Source organism: Scyliorhinus canicula, chromosome 2 (genome assembly GCF_902713615.1).
Source record: "Scyliorhinus canicula chromosome 2, sScyCan1.1, whole genome shotgun sequence".
Lineage (NCBI taxonomy): Eukaryota > Metazoa > Chordata > Chondrichthyes > Carcharhiniformes > Scyliorhinidae > Scyliorhinus > Scyliorhinus canicula.
The window spans coordinates 4,014,336-4,034,474 of record NC_052147.1 but is presented as its reverse complement, the minus strand read 5'-3'; the positions used below and the strand labels follow the sequence as shown (position 1 = coordinate 4,034,474).

At 46.8% G+C, this 20,139-nt stretch overlaps 1 protein-coding gene across 2 annotated transcripts in view; it reads right to left on the bottom strand.

The window, feature by feature from the left end:
- Nucleotides 1–4,505: 4,505 nt before the first annotated feature.
- The window catches only part of mthfd1b (methylenetetrahydrofolate dehydrogenase (NADP+ dependent) 1b), a 79,783-nt gene continuing 64,149 nt past the window's right edge, over nt 4,506–20,139 (bottom strand). For both annotated transcript variants that reach the window (XM_038822012.1, XM_038822002.1), the window contains exons 22-28: nt 19,665–19,706; nt 18,913–19,013; nt 17,100–17,277; nt 15,934–16,041; nt 14,514–14,666; nt 8,047–8,156; nt 4,506–4,789 (exon numbers count right to left, since the gene is read on the bottom strand). In XM_038822012.1, coding sequence (XP_038677940.1) covers nt 8,067–8,156; nt 14,514–14,666; nt 15,934–16,041; nt 17,100–17,277; nt 18,913–19,013; nt 19,665–19,706 — 672 coding nt within the window. In that variant the 3' untranslated portion in view covers nt 4,506–4,789; nt 8,047–8,066. The remainder of the gene's footprint in view (nt 4,790–8,046; nt 8,157–14,513; nt 14,667–15,933; nt 16,042–17,099; nt 17,278–18,912; nt 19,014–19,664; nt 19,707–20,139) is intronic.

Genomic DNA, 20,139 nt, shown 5'->3' with positions numbered 1-20,139 from the left:
TCCACCTTAATGTCTTTTAGAATACCCAAAACTTCCCCTTTCCGTATGACAACTTGACCTAGAGTATTTAAACATCCATCCCTAGCCTCAACATGCGTCTTGTCCCTCTCCTTTGTGAATACCGATGCAAAGTACTCATTAAGAATCTCACCCATTTCCTCCGTGTCCACGCATAAACTCCCTCTCTTGTCTTTGAGTGGGCCAATCCTTTCCCTAGTTACCCTCTTGCTCCTTATATACGAATAAAAGGCTTTGGGATTTTCCTTAACCCTGTTAGCCAAAGATATTTCATGACCCCTTTTAGCCCTTTTTATTGCGCGTTTGAGATTCGTCCTACTTTCCCGATATTCCTCCAAAGCTTCATCAGTTTTGAGTCGCCTTGACCTTACATATGCTTCCTTTTTCATCTTAGCTAGTCTCACAATTTCACCCGTCATCCATGGTTCCCTAATCTTGCCATTTCTCTCATTTTCACAGGAACATGTCTGTCCTGCACTCTAATCAACCTTTCCTTAAAAGACTCCCACATTTCAAATGTGGATTTACCCTTAAACAGCTGCTCCCAATCCACATTCCGTAGCTCCTGCCGAATTTTGTTGTACTCTGCCTTTCCCCAATTTAACACTCTTCCTTTCGGACCCCTCTTGTCCTTGTCCATGAGTATTCTAAAATTTATGGAATTGTGATCGCTATTCCCAAAGTAATCACTGACTGAAACATCAACCACTTGGCCGGGATCATTCCCCAATACCAGGTCCAGTATGGCCCCTTCCTGAGTTGGACTATTTACATACTGCTCTAAAAAACTCTCCTGGATGCTCCTTACAAACTCTGCTCCATCTACGCCTCCAACACTACACAAATCCCATTCGATGTTGGGGAAGTTAAAATCTCCCATCACAACCACCCTCTTGCTCCTACATTTTTCTATAATCTGTCTGCATATTTGTACCTCTACTTCATGCTCACTTTTGGGAGGCCCAACAATGTTACTGCACCCTTCCTATTTCTTAGCTCCACCCATATTGCCTCAGTGCTCGAATCCTCCGTCGTGCCCTCCTTAATCACAGCTGTGATATCATCTCTGACGAGTAATGCAACTCCTCCACCCCTTCTACCTCCCTCTCTATCCCTCCTGAAGCACCTATACCCTGGGATATTCAGTTGCCAGTCCTGCCCTTCCCTCAACCAAGTCTCAGTAATACCAATATCATATTCCCAGGTACTGATCCAAGCCCTAAGTTCATCTGCCTTACCTGCTACACTTCTCGCTTTAAAACAAATGCACGACAGACCACCTGTCCCTTTGCGTTCATCATCTCTTCCCTGTTGACTCTGACCCTTAGTCACATTAAGTTTATTATCTAGTACCTTACTGGCTTTAGTTGCTGCCTCTTTACTGACCTCTAACTTCCTAATCTGGTTCCCATCCCCCTGCCACATTAGTTTAAAACCTCCCCAACAGTGTTAGCAAAAGCACCCCCTAGGACATTGGTTCCAGTCCTGCCCAGGTGTAGACCATCCGGTTTGTAATGGTCCCACCGCCCCCAGAACCGGTTCCAATGTCCCAAAAATCTGAACCCCTCCCTCCTGCACCATCTCTCAAGCCACGTATTCATACTGACTATTCTTGAATTTCTACTCTGACTGTCCCGTGGCACTGGTAGCAATCATGAGATTACTACCTTTGAGTTCCTACTTTTTAACTTATCTCCCAACTCCCTAAATTCTGATTGTAGGACCTCATCCTTTTTTTTTAACCTATATCGTTGGTGCCTATAAGCACCACGACAACTGGCTGTTCACCCTCCCACTTCAGTATGTCCTGCAGCCGATCGGAGATATCCCTGACCCGAGCACCCGGGAGGCAACATACCATTCGGGAGTCTCGTTTTCGACCACAGAAACGCCTGTCTACTCCCCTTACAATTGAATCCCCTATGACTATAGCCCTGCCAGTCTTTTTCCTGCCCTTCTGTGCAGCAGAGCCAGCCACAGTGCCATGAGCCTGGCTACTACTGCCTTCCCCTGGTGAGTCATCTCCCCCAACAGTATCCAAAACGGTATACCTGTTTTGGAGGGAGATGACCGCAGGGGACACCTGCACTGCCTTCCTGCTCTTTCTCTGCCTTTTGGTCACCCATTCCCTGTCTCCCTCACCAATCCTAATCTGCGGTGTGACCAACTCACTGAACGTGCTATCCACGACCTCCTCAGCATCGCGGATACTCCAAAGTGAGTCCATCCGCAGCTCCAGAGCTGCCATGCGGTCTAACAGGAGCTGCAGCTGGACACACTTCCCACACATGAAGGAGTCAGGGGCATCGGCCGCGTCCCTGAACTCCCACATTGAGCACGAGGAGCAGAACACAGTGCTGGAATATCACCAGCAGTTTTTCTCTGTAGCTTTTCATTATGTTGAAGACCACAAGGGCAGAGGCAACTACTGTAGATATATTTAAGGATAAAGACAGTGAGTGTTCTGAATGGTAGAATAGCTTTGATTGAACTCTGGGATCAATTAGATAGACCAGGGATCTTTCCAACCCTGTACCACTGAGTTGGGCTCCTTTTGCACCCGTGTTAGCAATTAGAGATTAGTTATAAATACACGCACCTCCCATCAACAAACACAAGAACAATTTGATACTTCTTCATTATCTACTCCTTTCATTCTCTTCACACAACCCCACCCTCCTCTCCCAATGCCAGGTCCCACAGCCTCTCTCTCTCTCCCCTCAGGCTATGCAGCACCCTCTCTTCACTGCCCTCTAAAATCCTCTTTCTCTCTCCAGCACACTTTCCCATGCCGGTGCTTGCTGCTCATCCAGAGACTTTCTCTCCAACACTTGCTGTTGTAAGTGCCTGCATGCCCTTTTAAAGGTGTTGGCACAGCAAGAGTCAATATGGCACTGGAGAATAGCACTGTCCACAGTTTGATGTAAAGAGTCGCATGGTAATGGCCTCAGAACAGAAGCAGCAGAGTGCATGACATTAACTGGGATCTGTAAATAATTAAGGATGAACAATAGTGGTTTACGTTTACACATACAAGTGTCGACTTGGGGCTGTTTAGCACAGGGCTAAATCGCTGGCTTTGAAAGCAGACCAAGGCAGGCCAGCAGCATGGTTCGATTCCCGTACCAGCCTCCCCGAAAAGGTGCCAGAATGTGGCGACTAGGGGCTTTTCACAGTAACTTCATTTGAAGCCTACTTGTGACAATAAGTGATTTTCATTGCATTTCATTTTTCAAGACCTCATCATTAAAACATACGAAGATGGATTTAAAAAAAATATTTTTGGGAATATGGGAGTATTTTGATAAGGAGGTTCTGTGTCTCTGCGTCTATGATTTGATTAAAAGCTGGGAGAAGGTTAATTGAGACAGTTTGTCTGGGGCAGTTGAGAGATAAAAGGGTAAACAGTGCTAGAAGCATGGATTTGTAACGAGAGGCTATAGTGAAGAGGATTTACAAGATGTTTTAAAAATTGCATAAGGAGATGGGGAGGGACTTGGCTTTTCAGCTGTGAATAAGTAAATACGGGAAGGTTATTACATTCTATTTGACCCGAAAACAATAGGAAAACATGAAAGATTCAATAATTTTGGAAAGGTCGAGTTCAAAAGAGGTGCTGAAGACACTGAAGTCGGAGCTAAAAGGGGGAAAGGAAACACGTTGAGCCGAGTTGTGAGACGGTGTGGGAAAGATGTCCTGAGAGAAGCTCTGTGCTGAGAGGGGTGAAACCTGAAACAGACAGACCAGAAAAATCTTGTTTCAGAAAGCAGTTTGGTTTCCGAATTTCCTTGGATTTCCACAGCATAGTGGAAGCGTTTGAGGAGTCACGTGGTATATATTTACTAAAATAACATCAAGTTTGCCCTGGGCAACATTATGGTAATAGTTGATGTTTATAGTTAAAAATATCTAGAAGGGAGTTACTGCTAGGTAGTTTACTTGTGTGTTCTAACACCAAGTGGGTATTTTTTGTGGATGCTTTGTAAGATTGTTCGAACTGTGTAACTTTAATGTTGTACTCTTCAATTTATTTTCTCAATAAATCTTTTAATTTTTAAAGTCCTAAAAGTATTATTACTAAAGTTCCATACTTCTGGGATTAGTAGCTTTATTCTCCTAGTTTTTAAAAAGCAAAAAAAAAAGTTATGATCAGTCAGACAACTTTCCCTCTGGGATTTGACTTTCTCAGCAAGCTCGGTCTGCTGTGGTCATACCCATAAATGACACATGGTGTTCAGTGGCAGCACCAGAACACAACAATTAGCAGCAAACGTGGGGAGTAATGGCCCATAATTGGAAGAGCAATCCCTTTCAGAATTTTCAATTTCACACTAACCTATCTTACCGGCATTTTGACCAGTGGCTTTGGGGGCCACCGTCTGACGCACAGGGCCAGGCAAGCCTGCTCTAAACACCATCAGCTTTGAAACAATGAAAAAAAAACCCAGATGCATGGGTGGGGATGGAGGCAATAAAACCAACATTAGTGGAGGAAAAGTTATGAAACCAATTGTTTATTTTGAGTTAGAAACATCAGAACAGTAACAATAAGTTTTACCCGCACTATTTATTGATTGTCAGCGTGAGATTTCAAATTTCTGTTACAGACGTGGTGCATGATCAGTCAGACACAACATGGTAAGGCAGATTCAGGTATCACATCTTGTAGCGCCACAGTGATCTCTAGTGCAGATATCGGTCAAATAAATCAACTGCCCGCTGGTCTTGCAGCAGTCCATCACAAGCTAGATAATTTTCAACCTTCTGGATACTGTGGGATAGAGAAAAGGTGTGAAAATTACCAGCCGCAGCAACACCTAACCCATTTAGAGTATCCTAGCTTTGAATTTGCAATACTTGATTTTCCTTTCGTATTACAGAAGAGGCAAAATGAAGTGGGAGATAAATAACTGGCATTTGTCCTCGTTCTCCTCGGTAGAGAGGCAGTTGAGAGGAGCTTGGATAAAAGGTGTTCAGAGTCATGAAGGGTTTTTTCCTGAATAATAAGAAACAGTTTCCCGTGGCAGAAGGATCGTTAGCAGAGGACAGGCATTCAATATATTTGCAAAAGAACCAGAGGTGGGGCAGCACGGTGGCGCAGTGGTTAGCACTGCTGCCTCACGGCGCCGAGGTCCCAGGTTCGATCCCGGCTCTGGGTCACTGTCTGTGTGGAGTTTGCACATTCTCCCCGTGTCTGCGTGGGTGTCACCCCCACAACCCAAAGATGTGCAGGTTAGATGGATTGGTCACGCTAAATTGTCCCTTAATTGGAAAAAATAAATTGGGTACACTAAATTTATAAAGAAAAACAAAAGAACAGAGCTGACACAAGGAGTCTTTAAAAAAATATACAAAGAGGAATTAACACAAAGCACGACGCCACGGAGATTTATTAACTTTCAAAAAGAGAAACTGGATAAATTTCGAAGGATAAAAATTCACAGGGTTGTGGAGAAAGAGTGGGAATGATTGGCCATCAATAAGACAGCACAGTTAGATGGGCTGAACGTCCGCTTTCTGCACAGTATCGTTCCATGAATCGCAGCAAACCCCAGAGCTCTTCATATATCAATGACTTAATTTCTTTTGAAATGATGTTGGTTCAGGAATGATCCAATAATGACATGGGAGTGTTAAACACACACTCGGTTAAACACTGAAGTGCTCGTCCAGGTGGCAGGCGTATGTACTCGAGTGGGTCTTAAATCCACAACATTACAACAGAGGGAAAAGTGCCCCCAACTGAGGCTAGCTGACTGTTAATCGCAGCATTCAATACTAAATCCAAAAGGTTGGTTTGGAAGCTAAAGGCCCCTGGGTCAAAGAACCAGCAGAAAGTACAATGACCCCAATGACTTCCTCCGGTGCCTGTACCAGGCTATCAATTGGTTTAGTAACCGGCACAATTATTGATTCGGTGCCTTCAAGTTTAATAGCCTCGTGGAACCTGAAAGTATTGCCTTGCTTTCTCTACCTCAGAGGACAGGAGGGGGTCCTGCTTCGGCTTGTCCAATGCACAGTATTAGAATCATAGAACTTACAGCACAGAAGGTGGTCATCCGGCCATTGGAAAGGGCACCATAATTAAGCCCACGCCTCCACCCTATCCCTGTATCACCACCTAACCTTTTGGACACTAAGGGGCAATTTAGCATGGCCAATCCACCTAACCTGTACATAGAACATAGAACAGTACAGCACAGAACAGGCCCTTCGGCCCTCGATGTTGTGCCGAGCAATGATCACCCTACTCAAACCCACGTATCCACCTTATACCCGTAACCGAACAACCCCCCCCATAACCTTACTTTTTAGGTCACTACGGGCAATTTATCATGGCCAATCCACCTAACCCGCACATCTTTGGACTGTGGGAGGAAACCAGAGCCCCCGGAGGAAACCCACGCAGACACTGGGAGAACGTACTGACTCCACACAGTCACCCGAGGCCGGAATTGAACCTGGATCCCTGGCATTGTGAGGCAGTAGTGCTAACCCGGGTAAGTCTACAGATTTAAATCCCCTCTAAAATGCACGGTTCCAGTGAGGAACCGAGATGAGAAAGCAAAGTCAGTCAGCGCAATATTAGAATTCCATAATTGTGTATCATCGAGACGCTGACCTGGGAACAGGCTGTGCTCCTGGCTGAAGAAGCTGCACATAAACCGGAGAGGCAGAGGACAATGCTAAGTAGGGGGAAGATGGCTCATTGATGTATTGCAGAGGCTTGGTGATAAATGTCACCGTACTAGTAACTCAGAGGGTGGTGAGGGCCTGGAACGTGTTGCATGGGGAGGTTGTGGAAACAGATACATTAAAGGCACCTTGACAAACACATGGATAGGATGGGTATAGAGGGATACAGCACAAGGAAGTGCTGAGGGGTTTGGCCAAGGTTGGTATCGTGACCGGTACAGGCTTGGAGGGCCGAAGGGCCTGTTCCTGTGCTGTATTGTTCTTTGTTCAGAGGCCCAGGCCAATTTTAAATTCAATTAATAAATCCAGAATAAAAAGTTTGTCCCAGTAATGGCGACCATTAAACTATCGATTGTTGTAAAAACCCATCTGGGTGACTAATGCGCTTCAGGGAAGGAAATCTGCCGTCCTGGCCTACATGTGACTCCAGACCCCACAGCAATGTGGCTGACTCTTAGCTGCCCCTCACTGAAATGGCCGAACAAGACACTCAGTTCAAGGGCAAATAGGGACGGGTGACAAATGCTGGCTCAGGCCAGCGACTCCCAAATTCCATGGAGGAATTAAAAAATATTCCTCGTTTTAGTTGGGAAAGAACAGAAAGCATTGGTCTGCTGTTTCCGTTGCTGGAGATACAGAGCCATTGCCCTGTCTCAGGAACAAGTTAGGCAGACAGCGCGAGTCCATCTCCACCTTGGCAGATGGACAATCGAAATTCCGTTCTGATAAACCCGGAACTGAAAAGCTAGTCCACAAGGCGGTTCGATTGCTGCGTCACTGATGGACAGCAGGAAGGAAACCCACTGTCCATAACCGCGCCTGCATTCCCAGACCCCAACGCCATTTCCCCACAAACATTCCTAACTTCCCGGTGTCCCAGAGAACCACTCAGTTTGCGTTAAAACAAAAGAAAATTCCTGCGGTTGCTGGAATCTGAAACAAAAACGGAGAGAGAAGGGGGCTAACGTTTTCGTGTCAGGAAGTCTCTTCGCCAGAGCCATCCAGACTCGAAACGTTAACTTGGATCTCTCTCCATAGTTTGCATCAAACCTGTGCTGCCAGTGGTTCAAACAGGTGATTCACCTTCTTAGGGGCAAAACAATGCCAGCCTTGACCAGTGTAAGGAGAGGCGGCTACAACCGTTACACTGTCTGCTTGGGTAGGACTCATCTTTCTGAAGCTTCATGATGTAATGGCTTCAGGACCAACTTCAGGACTTGTCAGCGTTTCAGTGAGATTCTCATTGGAGTGCTGCATTGCTGGAGGTGCCATCAGCAAAGGGGGGGGAGGCGGTGGGGGGAGGGGGGGGGGGGGCATGGCGTTAACCCTTACCTGTCATTTTGGTTTCAATGTTAGAAAAGTCCATTCACTTCTTCCGTCTCTGGGTCCAAATCGATGTCGTAAAAGCAAGGTCTGGTTGGCAGTCCCGGCATGGTGCTCATCTGCATCACACACACACACAGACTGACTTAGAAGATAATTAGGTACAAGCATAAAGGGCCAAATGATTCATCAAAGGGAGACAGTGATGTAGTCGCAATGTCACACCGCTAGTAATCCAGAGGCCCAGGTAACGTTCTGGGGACAAGCTCAAATACCTCCATAGCTGCCCTCTAAGATAGCCTGACCCGACGAGGCCGCGGATGAGCCGGTTATTTGAGGGGGTTGAGGACGGATGCGATCAGTGTGGGAGGGGCCCAGCCAATCACATACACATGTTCTGGTCCTGCCCGAAGTTGGGGAAATTTTGGGGGTCTTTATTCAGCACCATTTCTGTGATCGTGCACTTGGATGGGGGTGTTGGGCTTGCCGTAGGAAACACTGACAGGAACCGGGTAACACAAGTGGATAGCACTGTGGCTTCACAGCTCCAGGGTCCCAGGTTCGATTCCCGGCTTGGGTCACTGTCTGTGCGGAGTCTGCACGTTCTCCCCGTGTCTGCGTGGGTTTCCTCCGGGTGCTCCGGTTTCCTCCCACAGTCCAAAGACGTGCAGTTTAGGTGGATTGGCCGTGATAAATTGCCCCTAGTGTCCAAAAAAGGTTAGGTGGGGGTTACTGGGATGGGGATGGGGGCTGATAGAAAAAAGGCTGCACAATACATAATGGCTGCAGCATCATCACTCGATGCTTCCTTACAGATATTCTCCAACCAGGGCGTGGTAACAAAACCAAGCATTTTACATCCTCCTCCTTCTCTCCCCTCATTCTCCCGCTCCCCTCGTTTCCCCAATTCTCTCCACCCTCCCTTGTTCTCTCCAGCTTCCCTCCCCTCGTTTCCCCTGCCTTCCCCTCTTGCCTTCTTCTCCCCTCGTTCCCCAGCTCCCCTCCCCTTTGTCCCTCTCTATCAGCTGCCAGGAAATTGCACATCTTCAACTGTCTTTGGGGGTGGGGAGAGAGAGAGAGAGAGAGAGAGAGAGAGAGAGAGAGAGAGAGAGAGAGAGAGAGAGAGAGAGAGAGAGAGAGAGAGAGAGAGAGAGAGAGGGGGGCTCCCCCTCCTTACTGTAGGATTGAGGGGGATGGAACAGGGTTTCTCGCCAATATACTCGCAGTAAATAGAGATTCAAAAATCCAACGTACACCCCACACCTTGCAACCTTCACCTGTAAAATTATCCCTTTACCAAATGCCCCACACCCTTCGTTGTGTAGGTCTGGGCGAGACACGAGAGCAAAACTGGAAATGGAAAGGCATTATGCTACGTATTAGACACAGAAAGCAGGAGCCCATTATACGATTAGTTTGGCCTGTATCCGAGAGGTATAAAGATAGTTTTGAACAGCGGATCCAGTTTCTCAGGGATGAATAGGGAATCTCGTGTAGAATAAGTGGCATCAAGTTTAAGTTACGCCATGACTCTTAAAACAGAGAGTGTGACTTTCCTGATCTATTGTCAGTAAAAGGACACCCAGGCTCTCACGTCACTGCCCAGACAGCTGGCTCCCTCGCGCTTCAACAATGCCCATCAATCACTTTGAGCAATGGAATTAGCAAGCTTTTCAGCATCTCTGCTCGAGCCACTACCTGTCTGCCAGTGAAACAGGAGCCTCAGCCCACATCAATTTGTGCAGCGACATTTATATTGTAACTTAACCTCCTGTTTGGTGTCATCTAATTTGCAGCTCTCTCTCCCCCCCCCCCACCCCCCACCCTGGGGGAACAGCATTGTGCTCGGCCAATTAACAAGTTTCTGTTCTGTTTTCTCGGTGTGATAATTACAAGCAATTATAAGTACACGGCTCGGTTCCCAAACCACCCACTCCGGTCAGCTCATTCCTCACTGCCACTGCTCTCAATAAAGTAACGTGCATTCACACAGCCCACGGTGCTTCACAGGGAGCGGAATCAGATATTATACTGAATAATGGAAGGAGATATTAGGACAGATTGCCAGCGAAAGGCCAAGTTTATGGAAGGACACTAAACAGCTGAAGGCATGGGCCTCCAATGGTGGAGGAGGAGGTTACGAAGGTAGAGAGGAGTGGAGGCATGCAGGGATTCAAAAATAAGGATGAGAATGTACTTCGAATTCCACATTCCCATCTACCCCCCCGATAACCTTTGGTTCCCTTGCCTAACAAGAATGTATCTATTTCCACCTAAAATCCACCGACTCCGAGACAGAGTTCCAAATTCACACAACCCTCAGAAAATAATTCTCCTCATCTCCGTCCTAAAAGGGCGACCCCCTAATTTTAAAACACTGCCCCCTATTTCTGGACTTGCCCACAAGAGGGAACATCCTTTCCACGTCCACCTTGTCAACACCATTCAGGATCTTATAAACTTCAATCAAGTCACCCCCTCACTCTTCTAAACTCCAGCGTTAAACTTCCTCTTCGGCGATCACTCGCTAACGGGTTTGATTGCCCACCTGAGAAACTGTGTCGCTGGTCACGGGTTTTGTGGGTCGGTGTGTGGCTGATGAGCCACATCTTTGACTGCACACTTGGCAGGTGTTTCCGGGAGGTGGGATCGGTCCTTGGACTCTATGTTGCTGGGATTCCGTTCTCAGGCTTCTTTCCCTGGCCTCCTCTTGCCGTCTGGTGTCCTCGAAGAATTGTGCCCTTTCAATCAGGAATTTCCTCCAAGTAGGTCTCTTCTGAACAAGGGTCTGTCACAGTTTTTTAGAATTTAGAACAGTACAGCACAGAACAGGCCCTTCGGTCCTCGAAGTTGTGCCGAGCAATGATCACCCTACTCAAGGCATGGGAAATGTTCCACGTTTTGATTCTCTGTTGATCTTGGAGGGAGAGAGGGAATCTTGCCCTGGAGTGGGTTGGTAAAGAATGTTTGAGGTTGATACCGATTATTTGGGATGTTCTGCAAAAGTGTCAAGCAGTTCTTGTGTGTTGTGTGCAGTTCTGGTCACCTCATTATAGGAAGGATGTGGAAGCATTGGATAGGGTGCAAAGGAGATTTACCAGGATGCTGGACTATCAGAGACTATTTCCTCGGGTGGATGTAGCTGTTACAAGGGAGCATAACTATAAGGTTCAGAGTGGGAGATATAGGAGGGATATCCGAGGTAGGTTCTTTACTCAGAGAGTGGTTAGGGTGTGGAATGGACTGCCTGCTGTGATAGTGGAGTCGGACACTTTAGGAACTTTCAAGCGGTTATTGGATAGGCACATGGAGCCCACCAGAATGACAGGGTGTTGGGTAGCTTGATCTTGGTTTCAGACAATGCTCGGCACAACATAGAGGGCCGAAGGGCCTATTCTGTGCTGTACTGTTCTATGGCTTGGAGATTCTCTTCTGGGAGAGTGGAGGTGGCGATGTCCTCTGCATAGAAGTTCCAGAGCGATGTCAGTGTTGTTTTCTTCTTGGATTGCAATCGGCTGAGGTTAAAGGATTTTCTGTCCATCCTGTAGACAATGTCCAGTCCACTGGGAAGCTCGCTCTCAACAAGGTGAGGGATGGTGACGATGAGAAGGGTGGGGGCGATGACACATCCTTGTTGGACTCCAGTCTAACCGTGAAGATTTCTGTCTGATTTCCGTTGGTGAGGAATGTCACCCACATCTTGTCGTGGAGTCGGAGAGGGATGTTGATGAATTTCTTTGGACAGCCGGCCTTTGACAGTTTCTCCCATAGCATTTCCCGATTGACTGAGTCAGAAGCATTGGTCAGATCGATGAAGACCATGCAGAGTGGTTCCAAACCCCAGCGTAAATATATCCAGCCAGTCCAATCTATTCTCATAAGACAACCCACTCATTTAAGTTTCAATCTGTTAAACCTCCTCCGCACTGCCTCTAATGTATTTCATCTATCCTTAAATAAAGAGACCAAAGTCAATATGCAGGTATTGCAAGTGTTTTATTACACTTCTGGTAGGATGTTACGTTATACTGCTGAATTTACTCAATACTGTTATCGATGAGGTTTTCTGAACCTTGATGAGAAAGACTCGGAAGTCGTTCAGTACTAATAAAGATTATTTGGGTAACTATAACAATAATATTGTGAGTTCTTTACTTTAATATTTATACTAGCAATAAAGTTAACAAGATCTAAATACAGTAACTATATTTATCTACACTAACACATGAGCTAATCTACACTCCTATCCTCTAGTCACAATCCACCCAAAAGAGAGCGGGAAACAGAATGAGCTTGTTTGTATACCCCTGTTAGTGCTGCCCTCTAGTGATCATCTGATTCTACTGATTACACATTAACCCCTTATGTACATGCACATACAGAGATCACTACATCCTCCTTTTTTTTTGTGTTGCATATTTTCTGTATGTTGTAAAGAAAATTGAACAAACATAAAATTGATGCAGTTTGCAAATTCATTACATAAAATCAATGAGTTAATCAGTCCAATGGTCACAAGTTCAACCGATTGGGTTTGCGTCTTTTTCTAGTTGATCTCCTAAGTGGACATGGAGTCACTGAAGTTTTAATGTCCTTCCAGTTCGCTGACAGATGGTTTAAAGTGTTGTTGAGGGAGTGAATCATGTAAATGCAACATTGGAAAGACAGGTTTAGGAAGTTGAACCTTTAGCAAGTCTCGCCGATTTTGTCTAAACAGCACACCCTCATCAGACTTTACAATATAGGAGCATGGCGCTGCTTGTCGTATCACTGTTGCAGCGTTCGTTGTCTGACTGTAACTTTTTCTTGTGCTTGTGGTATCGATTCTGTACGTCATCTGCCTTGAAAACCGTTTTGCTTCTTTGCCTTGGCGCAAATACGAATTTGTGAAATTGGTTGGCATGACATTTGGTTTGTCTGAACAATGTCCATGTTATGTTGCTACTTTGGACTGTGGTGTTTCTTTGTCCTTTTTTGTACCATGTTATACAGGTTGTTGCTTTGTTGTTGTGATCTATAACTTTTCCTTGTGGATAACTCGAGTTATTTTGAAAGTTGTTATCGTTATCAGTGTCCTTTGTGGTACCAGATGTTTTATTGAGCTTTGTGATGTGAGGTTTGGGTGGTGATCTGATGTTTCATCGATTTTGGTGACATCAGTCATTTCTGGTTGAGCTTCAGCTTTGATCTCTTGGTGCTCCTCTTCTGGAGTCATTTCACTTGATTTGAATCATCTGTGATTTCTTGGTGCTTCTCTCATGAGCCAATGTCTTCAAGATTTCAGTTTCTTGTAGGTTGTTCAGAGTAAATGAGGTTTTAATTGATATGGTCTCACTGGACTCGTGTGTAGTTTTACTTTGATTGCTATGTTCTTTCGTACAGTCTCGCTGGGATCTGTCAGTCTCGCTGTGATCTTGCACATCTTGTACGTGGATTGTGATCATATTGTCACTGTTCTCACAGATAGAAGGTAGACTTTCATTGTCTGCTTGTTGTTGATTAAATGAGCGGGAAGACTTTCATAGTCTGCTTCTAGTTGCTCAAATAAGGTGGATAGACCTTCATAGTCTTTATGCAGCGTTGTCACTCTGGAGTCCTTAACTGCTTCCATTCTGGAGTCTGTCAACGACCTCTCTGTGGAAGCTTCAATTGCTCTCTCTGTGGAGACGTGCAGTGTTCTCTCGGTGGAGACGATCAGCACGCTCCCTACAGAGTCGGTCAGTACACGCTGTGTGGTGCTGTTTTCTTCTTGGTTGTGTGACAAGTTGCTGTCATCCAATGCATCAACGATCTTCCATTCCACCACGGTGTTGGATTCATCTACCACGAGTAGAGTCGTATCGAGCTTTTCAACCGTGTTGCTGATGCTGTGATTATCATATCCGAATAACTCAGCCATGTCGGAGTAGTATTCCTCAATAAACAAATCATCTTCTTCCGCTTTGGATTTGTTATTGCGATCTTCATGTTCAATTAACAAATCATCTTCTTTAGTTTTGGATTTGTTAATGTGCTCTGCATGTTGGACGCTGTAAACTGCTTGTTCCAAGATGCTGCAAAAGTTATTTTCAACTGTTTGTTGAAATTCAGGCATTGTTCTGCCGTTCGAGGTAAACAATTTGGGTTCTGTAGCTTTAAAACTCTTATTTTTAATTTTCGGGCAGTTGCCCTTTAAGTGGGCGTGATCCAAGTCGTCTAACGTCATGACGCTGGTGACGTCATGCGTAGTCATTGAATGTGCACGCACAAATCGATATTCATCCAGAGCGCGTTCTGTTTTCAACTGAGCATGTGCGTACTGACGCTATTTTTAAGGTTATTCCCCCTTGTTCGAAATAGTTATGCTCTGTGTACCCGAGTGAATCCCTTTGAACATTTAGATCACCCCTCAAACCTTTAAACTGGAGAGAATCAAAGTGCTCCATCTAAACCACCTTCCCACGTGATTTAACCCTTTACGTCCATTCAACACTCACCGTGCCCACTAGGGGGTACAGGAACCCGGCACCAACACTTGCCCGGATGTCCCGGATTGGCAGAACGAATCCCGTTGGCGCTCCCTTCTTCTCTGGCATGTGGGATAAGGACAGATGAGTCTTGGCCATGCAGATTGGTAAATCAGCGAATCCCTGAGTGTGAAGGACAGAAGACCAGTTACATTGCGAGAGTCGCTTTCACTCACTCACTGCGGATCTAAACAGATCCCTGACCCGTACACCAGTCAGGCTCATCACTGGCTCATCACAGGCAGCCTCCGCCATCAGGGAAGTGGCACTAACTATCTGCAAGAACCGTAGGATTCAATGACAATGGCACCATTTGTAACGTGTTGAGTGCATTAGCTAATTCAGGCAGTCTCCATGTCTGTAGTAAAAGAGATGTGCTGCCAACAGATCGAGCAGTAATCACAGCCTTTCGGCCCGTCTACATCCTTCTTTGCTCCTGTTCTCTCTGACAAGCACCACTCTGGCTTGGGTCGGCCCTGGGAGGGACAGACTAGATTGAATCACAGAATTATCGGAGACACAAGATGCTACTAATTTAGCCCAGGGCTGTGAGGACATAGAACAGTACAGCACAGTACAGGCCCTTCAGCCCACGATGTTGTGCCGACCATTTATCCTAATCTTAGATCAACCTAACCTACACCCCTTCAATTTACTGCTGTCCATGTGCCTGTCCAAGAGTTGCTTAAATGTCCCTAATGACTGACTCCACCACCTCTGCTGGCAGTGCATTCCACACATCCACCACTCTCTGTGTAAAGAACCTACCTCTGACATCTCCCCTATACCTTCCTCCAATCACCTTAAAATTATGTCCCCTCATGACAGCCATTTCCACCCTGGGGAAAAGTCTCTGGCTATCCACTCTATCCATGCCTCTCATCACCTTGTACACCTCTATCAAGTCACCTCTCTGCCTTCTTTGCTCCAGTGAGAAAAGCCCCAACTCCCTCAACCTTTCTTCATAAGACATGCCCTCCAGTCCAGGCAGCATCCTGGTAAATCTCCTCTGCACCCTCTCCAAAGCATCCACATCCTTCCTATAATGAGGCAACCAGAACTGGACGCAATATTCCACGTGTGTTCTAACCAGGGTTTTATAAAGCTGCAGCAAAACCTCGCGGCTCTTACTCAATCCCCCTGTTAATGAAAGCCAACACACCATACGCCTTCTTAACAACCCTATCAACCTGGGTGACAACTTTGAGGGATCTATGTACATGGACCCGAAGATCTCTCTGTTCCTCCACACTTCCAAGGATCCTGCCTTTAACCCTGTATTTAGCATTCCTGAATGGTCGCGATCTGTACTTGGTAACGTGTTCAACTAGCCTATACCATTGTGTGTGTGGTCGGTGGGGGTGTGACAGTGCTTGACCAGCTCTCTTACCTGTTTGGTATAAACCTCCACTTTGTACTGTGCCTCAGGGCTGAGCTCCACATCAGCTGCACCATAGATTTTCTGGGCAATGGTTCGGATTTTGTCCACAATGGGGAGCTTTATAAAACAAACAGATCGCAATTAAAGGCTCTTTTGATAAAAGATGCAGATTTTAAAATGCGTGGAGACAAGAGATAAGTGGACACTTCTGACAACGTTCCTTGTCGGGGCTCTGATTTCAAAAGGAACAGGGCGGCACGGTGGCGCAGTGGTTAGCACTCCTGCCTCACAGCGCAAGGGGCCCAGGCTCAATTCCCACCTTGGGTGACTGTATGTGGAGTCTGCACGTTCTCCCCGTGTCAGTGTGGGTTTCCTCCGGGTGCTCCGGTTTCCTCCCACAGGCCAAAGATGTGCAGGTTAGGTGGATTGGCCATGATCAATTACCTCTTAGTGCCCAAAGGTAAGGTGGGGTTACAGAGATAGGGCAGGGGGGGGGGGGGGCTTAGGTAGGGTGCTCTTTTGAAGGGCCGGTGCAGGCCCAATGTAGCCCCAACAAATAGTTACTTAAACAAAACAAACCAGCAGTTGGACCCATTGCTGCTCTTTCTGTTCTAAATTCACAGACTTTCCCCAGTAACCTAACTCCCCATTCCTTTACCACTGGACTGAAATGCTTCCTAAAACTTTGTATCTTACTCCTAACTTCCTCAACAGTATGTTATGGTTGGAAGCAAAGTCAATGCACCGACTGTGTCAACATTGAGTTGGATACAATCTGAAGAAAGAAAATCCAGGCACCGCTTCTTGATCTTCAGCAGTATTGATACCATCACCCAATCCAATCCTTAGTTTAATAGGAAGAGCCATGTCAAGAGGCTGAGCATTGCCCATCTTCTGACCACCTCAAGGCCTCTCCGCCATGTGCAGGGCTCCGGTCTGGAGTACAAGGGCATGCTCACAATGCTGCCTGGTTTTATCGAATAAGGGCTGTGGACCAAGGCAGGTAGATGGAGCTCAAATACAGGTCAGCCATTGTCTAACTGAGTGTTGCCACAGGCTCAAGGAACTGAATAACTTCTGCTTATATGTTGCGACTGAATTTCACCCAGATACTCTTTGCAGCCAAAAGGGTGTTTGCCCAAAGACAACAAAGCAGCAGCAAAATGAATTTGTACCTCCAAAGGGTAGAGGAATTTGAAGTGGCTCTCCTGCTGAGAAGCTCTCTGTACAGCTTTGGCCAATTCCACAGCTCCCAGCCCTCCTTCAGCCCAGTGGGTGCATTTCACAGCATCAAACGCACCCATCTCCTTGGCCGTGCTGCAAACCAGGTCGAGCTCGGCCTTGGTGTCTGTTCTGTCGGACGGAAGGAACAGCTGTTAACACAGTGCAACTCGGATCAAAGCGGCAGAGAATTGGATATTCAAAATCACAGGCGGTATGGTGATTAAGCACTGCTGCCTCACAGCGCCAGGTACTCGTGTTCGATTCTGACCTCGGGTCACTGTTTGTGCGGAGCCTGCGCGCTCTCCCCCGTGTCTGCGTGGGTTTCCTCCGGGTGCTCCGGTTTCCTCCCACAGTCCAAAGATGTGGTTAGGTGGATTGGCCATGCTAAATTGCCCCTTAAGTGTCCAAAAAGGTTAGATTGGGTAGGGGAGTGGGCCTGGGTAGGATGTTCTTTCAGAGGGTCAGTGTTGACCCGATGAGCCAAATGGCCTCTTTCTGCACTATAGGGATTCTATGGATTACAAGTCCGACAAGTCTTGTAGCAGCAAGCTATCAATGAACGTGGCCTGTACAGAACAATAGTCTACACCAGTGTTCTTCAAAGTCGGGGGCGCGACGCGTGGGTGGGTCAAGGGCGGGGTGTCGGGAGGGTCGCGGAGCCGTTGTCCGCGGTGCTCCCGATAGCGTAAATCCCCGTGTAGCAGCCGGCTTTTCATAACACCGGCTGCAGCGGCCGCGAACGTTAAAAAAAAATTCAGCCACATTGCGCATGGGCGCCAATAATCGGGCACGCATGCGCAGTGCGGCCGCTATTTTTAAAAAAAACGGTTGCAGCTTTTTGTTTTGCAAGTTTGTAGTGGTTTTTATTCATTTATTTTATTCATTTTATTTTTTTTACAAGTTCGGGGGGGGGGGGGGTTTATTCATTTTTTTCACTCATTTTTTTTACATGTTCGGGGGTGGGGGGGGGGGGGGGGGGTTATTTGATAAAATTTTACAGGAAAAAAATGCAGAACTTTGGACAGATGGAGACTCCCTACTTTCCGACACTGGAAAGCTTCACCTTCATCCAACAGGTTCCATTGGAGGAGCGTGTACGAGGGCCAAAGGGACCCAAAACCATTTCCTCCATTTTTATCAGCAGCAAACAAGGTCAGAGAAAATGGTGGGTCGTGCAGGCCGGCTAGCGTGGGTCGCGCAGGTCGGCTGGCGTGGGTCACGAAGGTCGGCTGGCGTGGGTCGCGAAGGTCGGCTGGCGTGGGTCACGAAGGTCGGCTGGCGTGGGTCACGAAGGTCGGCTGGCGTGGGTCGCGAAGGTCGGCCGGGTTGGGTCACGAAGGTCGGCTGGCGTGGGTCACGAAGGTCGGCTGGCGTGGGTCACGAAGGTCGGCCGGCGTGGGTCCTGAAAGGTTGGCCGGTTGGTAAAAATGGGTCCCCAGAAAAAAAGTTTGAAGAACACTGGTCTACGCCCTCACCTCCCAGCAGTAGCAGCATTAGCAGCATACACAAGTACATCCCCCCCCTGCCCAGAAATTCTTACAAGTTGACTATTCACATCTTTAAGTTCGGCTAGGACAGGCAGGCAACGCCAGGGTTTAACATGTCATTTGAAGGATGGCACCTCTATCAATGCAGCAACTTATTTAGTGCTGCAGTGGAGTGTCTGTCTCGGTTACTGCTCACATTGTAGAGCAGTCTCCAACTACCCCGCCTCCCCCACAATGCCTTGTCTGTGAATACTCTGACTAAGGGGTGAATGCTTACTTGAAGCCATTGACTGCCACCACCACTGCAACTCCGAACATGTTTGCGTTCTCGATCTGCTTACGGAGGTTACTGCAGCCTTTCGCCAATAAGTCCAGGTTCTACACAAAATAGAGGAGAGCTCACAGTCTGGATCAAGTAATGCTGTCGCTCAGAAAAGATGGGACAGTGAACTTACCAGCAATTCTTTTTTTTTTTAATAATTTTTATTGAATTTTTCAAAATACAAACATTTTAACCCCCCCTACATTCACATTTAAATTATAACAAAACAAAGTCAAACCCCCCTACTTAACAAGAAAAAGAAAAAAAAAAAGCCCCCCCCCCCCGCGAACCGACAGTCAGACCAACTTATCATTTCTAGCAGCGTCCTCGGGCAGGCCTTGCCCGTGCCACCACCGCTACCGTACTTCCTTCGTCTTTGTCCCCCCCCCCCCCCCCCCCCCCCCCCCCCCCCCCCCCCCCCCCCCCCCCCCCCCCTCCCGGGTTGCTGCTGTCACGGCCTCAGTTTCTATCTCTGACTTACCAGCAATTCTGTGACCTGATTATTCCAGAGTCTGTTTAAGGATCAACCCTCTCATTTATAGCACACTGATAGCATTAACTCAAGAACGTTTAAACACTTTAACCTCTGCCCACTTCAAATTGTCCCAATTCCCTTTGCCCATCCCAAGAAACTCCAATTTGTTCACCCTTATCTGCCGAGAGGTCTCAAACCTGCACACGGAGAAATGTAATCCATCAGAATTTACCTCTTCAATATATTCCTTCGGTAAGGGAACGCCTGCTGTCACCTACAATAAAAATGTTAAAACTTGTTTAGAAATATGGCCATGAGACAAAGATTTGTATTTCATTACCAAAGTCCAAATTGCCCCAAAGTACTCTGCAGTCAATCAAGACGATCTCTGAAACGGACTCACTGCTGGAGGAGAAACAACCACCAATTTGAGAATAAAAAGCTCTCTAAAAACAGCAGTGAGATGCTAATCATACCACTTGTTTTTTTTTTTTAAGTGATGTTCAGGGATAAACTTTGGGCAGAAACACTGGGGAGCTCTCTCTGCATCATCTTTGAAATAGTGCAATAGAATCCATCATCAGAAAGACAGCACTCTGATAGTGTGGCTTTCCCTCCGTACTGCATACTAGATTTTCCACTCCAGCTTCTGGTTTAAACCTAGGGCCTTCTGGCTCGGAGACGAGCGTGCTTCCCCCGAGCCATGT